The sequence below is a fragment of the Mirounga angustirostris genome, unplaced genomic scaffold, assembly GCF_029215605.1.
Source record: "Mirounga angustirostris isolate CCGP_5_RB_7025 unplaced genomic scaffold, mMirAng1.0.hap1 SCAF_5, whole genome shotgun sequence".
NCBI lineage: Eukaryota > Metazoa > Chordata > Mammalia > Carnivora > Phocidae > Mirounga > Mirounga angustirostris.
In genome coordinates this window covers 152,125,001-152,137,755 of record NW_026991713.1, presented here as the reverse complement: position 1 = coordinate 152,137,755, position 12,755 = coordinate 152,125,001, and the positions used below count along the sequence as shown (strand labels likewise).

The window sequence follows — 12,755 nt, the reverse complement described above, 5'->3', positions numbered from 1 at the left end:
AGCATATTTCCCTTTCATAAACTTAGGTATATAAATGAATGGACAGCTGTAAGAACATGGAGAGCACTAGAGAGAAGTAGATGGAACTTTCTAAGAAATAAAGACATAGATTTTTAGTAGTGATAAGACCCTGGATAATCTTTACTTTCTTTTGTATTTTTCAAATACGTTCTTATTCTAAAAACATAAAAACAATTAAAAGAAGTAAAAAAACATGGTACTTTCTAAAAAATCAATTTCATTTCATACTTTAAATGATGAACTGCATGGCATGTGAATTATATCTTAAAAGCTGTTGTAAAAAAAAAAACCAAAAAAACTCAGGGGCCCTTGGGTGGCTCAGTCGTTAGGCGTCTGCCTTCGGCTCAGGTCATGATCCCAGGGTTCTGGGATCGAGCCCCACATCGGGCTCTCTGCTTGTGGGAAGCCTGCTTCTCCCTCTCCCACTCCCCCCGCTTGCGTTCCCTCTCTTGCTGTGTCTCTGTCAAATAAATTAATTAAAAAAAAAAAAAATTCAGTGCAGTGGGAAACCCCTGGTTTACATTTCCACAGGGGGTGCTCACACCACTCTGAATAATGCTCTCTGATGAAGGGGGACCTGGGTCACTGTGTGAGAGCGTTAAGGATGGGGCATGGCTCACCTCTGTAGATCCCTCAAGACAGTTTAACCAGGGCCCTGGTCTCATTCCCAAAGGGCACCTTCTTGGGAGGCAGTGTGCCAATGGCCCAGACGCAAATTCTAGGTCAGCCATTTACCAGCCATGTAATCTTGGGCAAGTAACTTAACCTTGAGTCTCCGTTTCCTCACCTGTAAAATGGGGATCACGACAGAATGGGCGTTACGAGACTACGGGAAGGCTGTATGAATTACAACATGTCAGATGTGTGCTACGGGGCCTGACGCGCCTCCGGGGCCACAGTATGGGTCGCTGGCATGCCTGGTGGTGGCGGGGACGCTGGGGTCTCCCCAGGTGCTCGTTACGTCACTACCACTGCTATAGGCGACGGTGTGCAGGCAGAAAAAGGCAGTTTCTGAGGACAATGTGGCACTGAAATCTGGACACTGGGGTCCTACTCCCAGCCGCTCCAGCCACGTGTGACCTCGGATCAGCCACTGTCCCTCCCTAGGCCACCCTTTGCTCCATCTATAAAATGGGGACTTTGGTTGAATAACTGCAGGGTTCCCCAAACTTGGGTCAAATCCTTACCACCGTCACCATTTTTACAATATGCACGTACTGAGCCTCTTGTGAGTGCCTTTCCATGCTTTGAATCAACTCACGGGTACTTAATTTTTAAACTTCAAAGAGGAAACGAGTGTCTCGTTTTCCATAACAGAAGTCCCCCACGCAAATACGTGACAAGTAATGGAAGACAATTCTTGTCGAACAGAGGCTGCCTTGTAGCACATAGGCTGTGGCTCAGCGCAGCGCACGTGCGGGATAAGCCACACTGAAGAGGCCAGGAGAGGCCAGGGGAGGCCAGGCCAGGCACTGGCTTTACCTCCTTCTCCGTTTCTGAATACTCCTTCAGCCTCTCCACCGCCACGATGTTGGTCTCCATCTCGGACGACATGCGAACCAGCCAGTTCAAGTACGTGGTGACCTGCGGGTGGAAGGGTCACACAGAGCTCCTAGAGTGAGCACCAGTTGCTTTATCTTTGGGAAGTAATTACGAATTATGAAATGTGTTAGGTAAGACAGGTCCAGAAAACGTCCGCCTCACGTACCGCCATCACCCGGACGGCCTACACTGCACCTCGTAAGGAAACACGTTTCGAAATAACCCCCGGGCCACACAAGTCATCAGAAAGGGCACCCGAAAATATTCTGAAGTAGATGGTAAGAGGAAAATACCATGCATCCAAATTTGGGCGCCCCAGCGAAAGCCGTGACGGGAGGGAAAGTCACAGGACGGCCTTCTTCCTGTAGCTGGAGGCACCCTGTCGGCCGTCACCGGCCTGCTTGACTAGTGGGGGAGTCCTGGCCACGTGTCTCACCGCCCCGCCCCAGCGCCAGCGGGTCACCGGGATTCTCCAGTGCCGCTCGGCCCCCGTCCGCTCCCCCAGCTCCTGCCCGGATTCAAAGCGAAGGCCCAAGAACCTGAGGACTGACTCCCCCACGAAGAGAATGAGAAAATCCGGCCGAGAGCAGCCCCCTCTTACCTGCAGCGAGTACGACACGGACAGGCCCACCAAGCCGGCGCTGAGACTGTGTCTGGAAATCACGGCGAACAGGGCGGCGAACAGGACGATGCAGTTGCCTACACACTCCAGCCGCACCGCCAGCCACCTGCCCGCAGACACACAGACGGGCGGACAGACACACACCCGGAGTCAGTTTTCAAGATCCGGCGTCTGGTTCAAGCTGGCAGGGGTGGGGGGGTGGGGGGGTGGGCACTTTGCTAACTGCCAGAATTCCCTGCAAGGTCCCGAGAAAGGCCTTGTCACAGGGGAAGGACAGCCAAAGGGACACGGCCTCGCTGCCTCCTCATCAACCTGACAACCCCAGGGATTAAACGGAGTTCTCCAGAAGCCGACTTCCCAGGAAACTGAAGCCTGCCTTGTTAAGAACCAACTTTTTGGGACGCCTGGGTGGCTCAGTCGGTTAAGCGTCTGCCTTCGGCTCAGGTCATGATCCCAGGGTCCTGGGATAGAGTCCCGCATCGGGCTCCCCGCTCCACGGGGAGCCTGCTTCTCCCTCTGCCTCTCTCTCTCTCTGTCTCTCATGAATAAAAAAAAAAAAAAAAAAATCTTAAAAAAAAAAAAGAAAACCAACTTTTTTCTCACTGGAAGCTTTAAAATATACCCATCTTTAAAATGATGTCCGAGAGAATTTCTAAATACTAAGAAGTCATCAACTGTAAGAGGCACCAAAATAAAATAAGCTTCCCTTGGGAGTGCCTAGCTGGTGATCTTGTGGAGCGAAATCGGGGGAGCATGTGACTCTCGATCTCGGGGTTGTGGGTTCAAGCCCCACCCTGCCTGTAGAGATTACTTAAAATAACCTTCTCTTGGCAGGAAAGGGGGAAGGGAGAGATAAGCAACTATTTTCAATGTTGCTATAATGTTCCCAGAGCCAGATCATTCTCCTTTTAGAAATGTTAAAATGGATTATTTTACCTCTTAAACAGACAGATTATTGGTTAAAAGCTAACTTGTGTAAGATACCACAGCATTAGAAACGTTAACGTTTCAAGGTGTAAAGCATTTTGGGGAGATGAGGGTGTTGATCTTTCTGTCACTACAGCCCTTAAGATTCATGTGACTGATCTTCCTGGGTGTGTAGCTTCTCCCAAAGACAGCCAGATTTGATAAACTGAGAATTCTGCAGGGGCAGGCAGGGTCTCCAACAATTCATGGTCTCCCTGCCTAGTCTGACATTGTGGACTTATCCAGGGTGCTGTCACCCCCTCCCCAGAATTTTCTATCCCACGTCTCAAAACATGTATCAGGACATGAGTGAAGAGGGTACCCTTTTAGGGATCAATCAGACACTTTTCTGAATTTAGTCAACAAGGAGCAAACTTCTGTCCCTTCTTTTCGATTGATGTTACTCATCCGCTCGTGATCTTTCGGGCATGGAAATTTCACGTGGGCCAACCTAAGACTGGGGAATGGCTTCCCAGGCTCATCACACAGCGGTGGGGTGATCACCCCGCGGCCGAGAACCAGGACACAAAAATACTGGCTGACTCTGCCCGTCACGGATGATCTTGTATCACAGGACAACAGCTAATGGATAGTTCCGGCAGTATTTTCTGACCCCAGAACAACCTGGTCCCAGCTTTTACTCAATGCTTGGAGTTGCAGCGCTCTTTTTTTTTTTTTTTAAGGTTTTATTTATTTATTTGAGAGAGAGAGAGAGAGTGTACAAGCAGGGAGGGCAGGGAGAAGCAGACTCCCCACTGAGCAGGGAGCCCGATGCGGGGCTCGATCCCAGGACCCTAGGATCACGACCTGAGGACGCTTAACGACTGAGTCACCCAGGCGCCCCTCCTGTCTGCTTTCAATGGTCACTGCGTCCTGTCCTCCCGCCAAGTCTAACCACCCTGCTTGTGGGGGCCCGAGCCCAGCTTCATACCCTCCTCCTCCAGGAGCGAAGGCGGAGTTCTTAGTCCTCCACCTCCTCCCACGGGGCCTCGAGTGCCCACCTGTTGGCCACGATGCTGGGGTAATAGGCCTTCTGGTTCTCGTCCACCTTCAGGTCACTCTGGCGGATGAAGCGTTCCTGCTCCTCGAAGGCGCGGATGACGCTGACGCCCAGCAAGGTCTCACTGAAGTGGGAGTAGACCGGGGAGCGGCTCACCGACTCGAGGCGCTTCAGCTGCCGGGACGAGGCCACGTAGAACCTCTGCGGGAAGAGATGGGACGGCGGAGTGGGCCCAGCCCCTCCCATGCTGCCGCGTCCCCGGGCGGCGCTGGAGAAAGCCTGGAGCTGCACGGTACCTCCGGGAGGCGGCATGTCGGAGCCCGGCTGCTCTCCACAGGCGCCAGCGTTCATGCACGCACAGGGCTGACAGCAGCTAAGGCTCACACGGAGCCCGCCATCCTAGCAGAATTGTTCTTAATTTTTTTTTCAAAGATTTTATTTATTTGAGAGAGAGAGCACGAGCACTGGGGAGGAGCAGAGGGAGAGGGAGAAGCAGGCTTCCCGCTGAGCAGGGAGCCCGATGCGGGGCTCGATCCCAGCACCCTGGGATCACGACCTGAGCCGAAGGCAGACGCTTAACCGACTGAGCCACCCAGGTGCCCCAGTCCTAGCAGAGTTCTAAGTACTTTCACAGACATCAGCTCACTGAACTCTCACCAGAAATCCAGCAGGTGCTCATTCCCACTGATGCTCAGTAAACCAAGGCACAAAGAGGCTCGTTCACCTCTCCCCTAAGGTCACGTGGCTACAAGCGGCCGAGCTGGGGTCTGGACTCAGCCCGGCTGTGAGGTGCTAACCTCTGCCCTCTACAGCCTCCCCGAAGCCACTCCCCTCTAGGGTTTTACGGCCCCAGCGGCGTGGCTTTCTGTACAAGTTTTGAGGACAACCAGGCCTCAGTTCAAACCCCGACTCCACCTGACTCCGTGGGCAGACGCCCATCTGCTCTGCTCCTGCCCTAACCAGGGCAGACGGAACAAAAGCAACTCGCCCACTGGAAGCCTTGAGGAGCCATGAACAGAGGACAGACTGGTCATTTGAGGACACTGAGTTCTTGTGGCCTTAGTCCCCTTGTCAGTACAAACAGACCGAGGTTGCCCACTCCAGAAGTGCTCAGGACCTCACGTAAATGCAGCCGCCCTACGAGCGGCAGAGCCAGACAGAGGAGTAAGTCCCAGAAAGAGAGGGTGGACAGGGACACGGCCTCCCGGCCTCCCCGGGCCGTTTGGGGCAGAGACCTTCCACAGGGAGCAGGAAACCTAAGAGGGGACTCTAATGGGGCTCTGAGGTCAGCAGCTTCCTTCTGGATGGCAGCACACGTGGTAATGTGAACCCACACTTGGGCGGCCTTTGGGGCCCCAGCAACTCTGTAAGCTAGCCCAGGACCACACCAGGCCGGGCAGTCCCAGGACGGTGGCTCTGCCTGTCCCTGAGGACAGGTCAGGTGTCCTCTCACGGCTGTGAACAAACTCTGGAGGCCTCAGCCCTGCGGGATCTGTCCCGTTACCCTCAGCCGTGACGCCTCCTCTCCCTGGCTTTCTTTCTAGACATCCCGGATGGAAATCATTCCCAAGAGTTTTCCCTGCTCAACCTACTCCACTTCACATGTGCTCAGAATTTTATTTACTATAGAAAGCTCAGTATTTGTGTTTAAAAAAAAATTAGCTTCCCTTTTAAACTCCATTCCAGGAGACATAATCCACCCCCTGGACTCACCTTACTCTTTCAGAGACCAAGTGCCCCGTGCTCGTGAATGAAAATAACACTTGATACGCGCCTGCCTGAGCCATGCAGTGTGCTGTGAGCTAAGGTACTCGGACCTGTGGCTGGGAGGTTTTCACGGACGCCAAAATATTCCACAAAGCAGAAATGCCTCCTTCCGGCAACAAGGAAGCCCCAACACAATTCCACATCATCTTACCTCTTGCACCCCCTTTATATAAAAATGACTTGCTTTTGAATTAAAACAGTAATGGATATCCATTTAAAAATTGGGGGGGGTGGGGGCGCCTGGGTGGCTCAGTTGGTTAAGCGACTGCCTTCGGCTCAGGTCATGGTCCTGGAGTCCCGGGATCGAGTCCCGCATCGGGCTCCCTGCTCGGCAGAGAGTCTGCTTCTCCCTCTGACCCTCCCCCCTCTCATGTGCTCTCTCTCTCTCTCTCTCTCATTCTCTCTCGCAAATAAATAAATAAAATCTTTAAAAAAAAAATTGGGGGGTGATACAGATGGAAAGATTAAATAAAAATTAAATTACGGGGGTGCAGTCAGTTAAGTATGCAACTCTTGGTTTCGACTCAGGTCATGATCTCGGAGTCATGGAATGGAGCCCTGCTTTGGGCTTTGTGCTCAGGGCAGAGTCTGGTTGGGACTCTCTCTCCCTTTCCCTGTGCCCCTCCCTCCCGGTCTCTCTCTCTCTAAAATAACTAGATAAATCTTTTTAAAAAAAATTACATCCATTACTCTGAGATAAGCACTACTTATTTGAATCTCAGTGTATAACCTTTAGATCTTTTCTGAAGAAAGAGAGAGAACACACGTATATCTAAAACCCACTTTCTAATCAAGATATGACATACATTTCCATTACACTGGAAAATGCACCAAATCTTAACAGCTTGATGAATTTCACATGTATCTACACCTGCACACCCACTACCTGACCAAAATCTAGAACATCTCCAGCATCCCAGAAAATTCTTGCATCCTCTGGGTCAAAACCCCAAGTTGTTTCTAGTTTGGGGCTATCATGAACCAAAATACTAAGAACATTCTAGCACCTTTTTTTTCCCCCTGGATGCATTCTCTCATTTCTTTTGCATATACGCTGAGAGGAGACTGCTGGGTTATAGAATAAGGGTATATTTAGTTAAAAGCCATTAAAGAAAAGCACATTCACGGCACTTGGGTGGCTCAGTTGGTTAAGTGTCCGACTCTTCGTTTCAGCTCAGGTCATGATTTCGGGGTCATGGGACTGAGCCCCACATCGGGCTCTGTGCTCAGTGGGGAGTCTCCTGGAGATTCTCTCTCTCTCCTCCTCTGCCCCTTTCCCCACTTGCACGCTCTCTCTCAAAAAGATAAATAAATCTTTTTTTTTAAAAACCCACATTCTCTCATAAGCCCAACCCTTAGAGACACGATGTTTCCCTTCGGCTGCTCCCCTTTCCAGCCCTGCACATGTGCGTTATGCTTGCTCAGTTATATTAACAGTGCATATACAACAGAATCCTCTGCTGAACTGTCCTTGTTGTTTAAAAATAGTATCAGTGGCATTACGAGAGCATCTCCCTCATCGTCCTGTTAACGGATGACAGACCCCGCCAAGGCATCGCTGCACGTGGGCCCAAGGTCCTGCGGCTGGCAGCTATGGGAGCCACGAACGCAGCACGTGGCCTATTTTGTTCTTGTGAACTGGGTCCCTCAGGGAAATGTACAGCTAGAGTATGAATGTGGGTTGTATTTTTCGCAAATGCAGCAGGACGAGTTTCCAAAAACGCTGGCGCCAATTTAAAGAGAACACAACGAGGGTGCAAGAACCAGACCAGCATGCTCTGGTTCCACCTGCATTTGCGCTCACCGACCACCGGGCCGCAGCGTGGTGGAGTCTGGGGGCTGGCTGACAGGACCAAGGCCTCCGGACCCCGCATGAGTAGCCGCAGTGCAGCCTGATGTAGGGAACACTTGGCGGTTCTCACTCTCACCTTGTGCTGCGGTCATTAGGCTCCCATCTAAACCACTGGTCCCCACTGGCAACTATGCTGCAGCTAAGCTTTTCAGGACAAAAAGGGGCAGCACAGCATTGTGGTCACCAACACAAGCTTTAGGATCAGACAGACGTGAGTTCACACTCCCAGCTCCGCCACCTGGCCCTTGACATGCTCACCTACAGCTGCAAGCACAGTTTATGCTGCAATAACCTAAGGGACCACAAGGACTCGGCTGTCACATGCTCTTTTGCTCTGTTCCCTTTCCTCCTTCTCATTTTCTGAACTACAGATTGATGGCTGGAGCTCCAGCAGCCATCTTGGGCCATGAGATCAACTTAAGAATGAAGGCTTATGCAAAGACAGGAGAACAACAACAACAAAAAAAGCAGTGATAGTTAACAGTCTGGGATATTAACAGACTTGTGGAACTGCCATACCAGCCCCAAATGGCCCACCTCTATATTTCTACCATGAAAGAGAAAGACAGATGTCTATCCTGTTTAAGGTGCTGTTATTCACATCTCCACTTTCTGCATGGGGCTTAGGACCTAAAGAATTTCATAAAACTCTCTCAATTTTAACAATATTATTATTGCTATAAGTTATCATTGTTATTATAAATCATTATAGCTTTCCCCTTCCCTTTGATAGGTATTTAAAACTGACAAAAACAAATTCAACCCTCTTCCAGCAAATCCCCAACAGCTCCACGCTGGGGAAATGTTAAGATGAAGTGAGCCCTTAGCTCACATGGAAGTAGTGTACACAGCAGGCCCCCTCCTGCACCCTGACACCCCACTTCTCACCTGGACGAAGAAGTAGATGAGGCCAAGCGGCGGGATGATGATGGCGGCAATGGGAGTGGCCAGCAGGATGATGATGCAGGCGCCCATGACATTGAACAGGGAGCCCATGAACATCTTGATGACCTGCGGGATCATCGAGTCCACCGTGTCCAGCTCCTTAGAGAAGCGGTTCACCAGGTTCCCGCTGGGGGTCCGCTCGAAGAAGCTCATGGGTGACCGGAGGACGTTCTGTAGCAGGTCCAGGTGCAGGCGGCGGGAAGCCAAGATCCCCCCGATGGACACCGCCATGGAGTAGCCGAACACGGAGATACCTACAAACACTCTCATGGTCAACACCATGATGGGACACGGGCCAAGCTGGGGGTGGAGAGAAGCAGCCATGCGGATGCAACAGGCCTGGACTCTCAGCTTCTAAGAATGACGACGAGGACAAACAGGAGGAGGGGGACAGTAGTGGCTACTATTTACTGAGGACTCACTATTTATTAGACACTATGTAGGAGCTTGACACGAATCTACTTCCCACACTGACTCTGTATCATTCCTCTTAGCACCCATTTTATAGAGAAGGACACTCAAGGTCAGACAGGTGAACTCCTTTGCCCTCAACAGAATCAGCCAATCAGAAGCAAAGCTGCGGTTTCTGATCCAGGCAGCCTGCTCCGAGGTCATGCTCTTAATCCATGTACCGCACTCCTCTAGACCAGTGCCATGTGACAGAACTTTCTGTGATGACGCCCATATTCTGTATCTATGCAGTCTCGTGTGGTAGCCTCTAGGCACGTGGGGCTACTGAGCACCTAAAAGGTGGCTAGTGGCTACCAGAGTGGACAGCTCAGCTCCTAGAACAGATGCTGCCGCCGTGTGAGCCCAGGTAAACATCGCACCCTCCCTGTGCCCCACCTTCCCTCAGTGATCATGAGGAGGCCAGCCCTTTGCCCTGGGGGGGGGGGGGGCGGTGTTAGGGATTAAGAAATCGAAAAAAATCCCTGTCTGCTCTTCTGGTTTTCTTTCAAAGCTCTCTCCTGGAGATCATGAGACATCTGCGACTCCTCCACGCAGCCCAGAGCAGGGCACCCGTTCTTCGCAGACAGATTTCATAGGGAGGGGCGGGCTTCCTCAAGGAAGCGAGGGCTAAAACGACGGACTCTGAAGCCAACAGTGGCAAATCCTGTGTCACCTCCCAGCTGTGGGCCCTTCCCACAAGTCACTCAGCCTCTCTGCACCCCAGTTTATCTGTGAGATGGGGACAATGACACTTAGCTTGCAGCACTGCCGGATGTAAAAGGCCATGTGCTTAGCGTATAGAAAGTAGTCAAAAATATACAGAGGTTTATTGTCTATACTTACACATCGCAGACACAGAACGTACATATATATGTAAAGACGCTCACTGTTTTCATGAGCACCTGAACACACAGCTCATGCACTGTGCAGCCCAGTGACTAAGAGCACGGGCTCCCGGGCCAGAATGCCTCATCCGATGACGGCTCTGCCATGTACTTGCTGTGTGGCTTTGGGCAACTTAACTTCTCTGGGCCTGAGAGTCTCTATTTCTAAAATGGGGAAAACAGTAGCTGCCACCTCTTGGCCCTGTGCTGCAAAAACACACAGAAGGGTTTAGAAGCTACCCAGGCACCAAGGAAGGGCTCAGCGGACATCGGCTCTTACTGTTAATGCTCTTGTGTTTAGGGACCTTCATGGGCCCACAGGAAGGGTAAACAGGGTTTCTCAACCTCCTCACTGCTGACATTTGAGGCTAGATCATTCTCTGTTGTGGGGGCTGTGCTGTGCGCTGCAGGGCATCCGGCAACATCCCTGGCCTCTGCATGCCCCTAACACTACCCCCTCTCTAAAGCTGTGATGGCTCGAGGTACCTCCAGACGTGGCGAAATGTCCCCCGGGGGACAGCAGAGTCTGCACCGAGAACCACCAGCATAAACCAATTCCCATCCTCAGACAGCAGGTAGGAGTCCACAAATGAGACTTTACAGGAGCCCCATCACCTTCACTGAGCAACAAGGGGCAAGGGCCCTTGCTCACCAATGCTCCGGTGGGGGGGTAGGGGTGTGTGTGCTGCCATCCCTCAACTTTGCTCATCTGTAAAATGGGCATGTTAAGAGCTTCTCTCCATCTCCTAGGGCCCCATTAAACAAAGCATTCAAGAAATATTCACTCTACAAGTATCTGGGTGTCTACTAAGGGATAGGTACCATTCATGTGAGTTTGGCTTAGTTTGGGGGTCCACAAAGCCCTGACAAATGGGGGGACTCGACTCCATAATAACACATGGAAGAAGCAGTTTCAAGTGCCCAGATCAGATGGGCAGGGGAGGGTGGGAAGGGGTGGGCCCCCACCTTGCGAAATGCCCAGGGCTCCATAGACGCTCAGCCGGACTTTAGTGTGTTCCTGGGTCCCGTTGACGATGGGGTCATCAGTCCAGAGGCTGAGCCAGTAGTTAGAGGCCAGAGCAGCAATGTGGTTACACAGGAAAAGGAAGATGCTCAGAAAGGAGATGAAAAGTCCGATCGCCTTCATGTAGTCCCAGTACACGGACAGCTTGACCTGCAGACCAGGGGAGAGAAGGCCCTTTGCAGGCTGCCCCCCCCCACCACCAGCCGAGGCCAGGCACTCCAGCAGCAGCTGGGCCATCCTATCCCCCACCACCTATGCTCATACTCATGGCACATTCCCCTTAGTTATTTGACCGACAAAGTCAGCGGGAAAGAAAGTCAAGGTCTGTGCCCTCATGGAGCTTCCAGTCAAGTGGCAAGACAGGCTTTCCGTGCCCAGGTCAATGTGTAATTATAGAGAAGGGCTGGAGCAGTGCAGAATTCCACGAGAGTATGAAAGTGGGCAGCCTGACCTACCGGAGAGGTTTTCCCTGAGGAAGGGACAACAAAGAGTTAATTAACCAGGTGAATTGGAAAAAAGGCACTCAGGGCAGAGGGAGCAGCATGTGCAAGGGCCCTGGGGTAGGAGGGAATGCATCATGTGGCAGGAAATGAAAGGAGGCAAAGGTGGTTGGAACAAGATTGAGCTGGAGAAGCAGTAGTGGTCGGACCACACAGGGGCTGGAAGAGCCTGTTTAGGATTCTGAGCTTTAGTCCAGGACCGTTAGGAAGCCATCAAAGAGCAAACGGGATGGAGTGACACGTTGCCAAGCACCCCAGTGTTGCCTCCCCCCATTTCCTCTGAACAGCGAACACCAATTCTGCATCATTTCCACTGGCTTCCCATTGGCTGGCGCCCGCTTAACCTGCTCCCCAGCTCCACAGGGCGACAGGACTTCTTCCGCCCCCATATTCCCTGCGGAGCCCCATAAGGGCTAAATGATGATGCATAGTCATCCAAAGGGTGGCCTGATCTCAACACCAGGGGCCAAGGCCACCTGCTTCGGGCCAGCCCTATGCCCCACCTGCATGGCTTGGCTTCAGCCAACGCCAGGTATCCTTCCTTGTGTGTGCGCTCGCTGGCATTTCAAGCTTCTCACGCTGAATTTTGGGTCATAAAAACCATTTGTCTGAATTACAGCCTGGTTGAAAAGTAACAGGTGAAAGGCCAGAGGTCTCCTATATAACTGAGTGTTTCTTTCTGACTTTTCTCTGTATTTCAAACTAAAATAGTGGGGGGCAGGGGAGTGTCCCAGAATTACGATGTTTACTGTCACCATTTGGCTTTGTCGCAAAGCCAAGCAGCCCGCTGATCTGCAGATCCTGGAATTATACTGCAGGGCTCGGGGGCTCCTCATAAGCAGCAAACATGGTGGGTGTGGGATTCCGAAATTTGTGTGTGTGCTGCAGCCAGCACCACTCCTGGTCCAACTCTGGCAAGTTACAAGCCCCCCAGTCTGCGTTCCTGCTACTGAAAAGGCAGGTAACACTGGGACCCATCTCCTCTGGGCGGTGTGGGATTACACGAGGACTAACCGGGCCTGACATTGCTTCTCTGGTCCTTGATCTGCGGTCCTAACTCTGGCTCTGCCGAGGACCAGCGAGAGCAAGGAGGGAGGATGCACTAAGGCACTTCGCCCCTGGCCACAGCTGTGAGGGGAAGAGGAGAGAAGCAGCCTGGAGCAGAGGGTTCCGGGAGGTTCT

General features: G+C 51.9%; 1 protein-coding gene across 4 annotated transcripts in view; it reads right to left on the bottom strand.

Annotated features, from left to right (window-relative positions):
- The window catches only part of ABCC1 (ATP binding cassette subfamily C member 1 (ABCC1 blood group)), a 134,731-nt gene that overhangs the window by 9,626 nt on the left and 112,350 nt on the right, over positions 1-12,755 (bottom strand). For 3 of the 4 annotated variants that reach the window (XM_045875048.3, XM_054507526.2, XM_064592584.1), the window contains 5 exons: positions 11,016-11,223; positions 8,659-8,969; positions 4,153-4,352; positions 2,165-2,291; positions 1,504-1,605 (listed from right to left, as the gene is read on the bottom strand). In XM_045875048.3, coding sequence (XP_045731004.1) covers positions 1,504-1,605; positions 2,165-2,291; positions 4,153-4,352; positions 8,659-8,969; positions 11,016-11,223 — 948 coding nt within the window. Of the gene's footprint in view, positions 1-641; positions 809-1,503; positions 1,606-2,164; positions 2,292-4,152; positions 4,353-8,658; positions 8,970-11,015; positions 11,224-12,755 lie in introns of all 4 variants that reach the window. The other variant, XR_006790789.3, reaches the window with a different exon arrangement.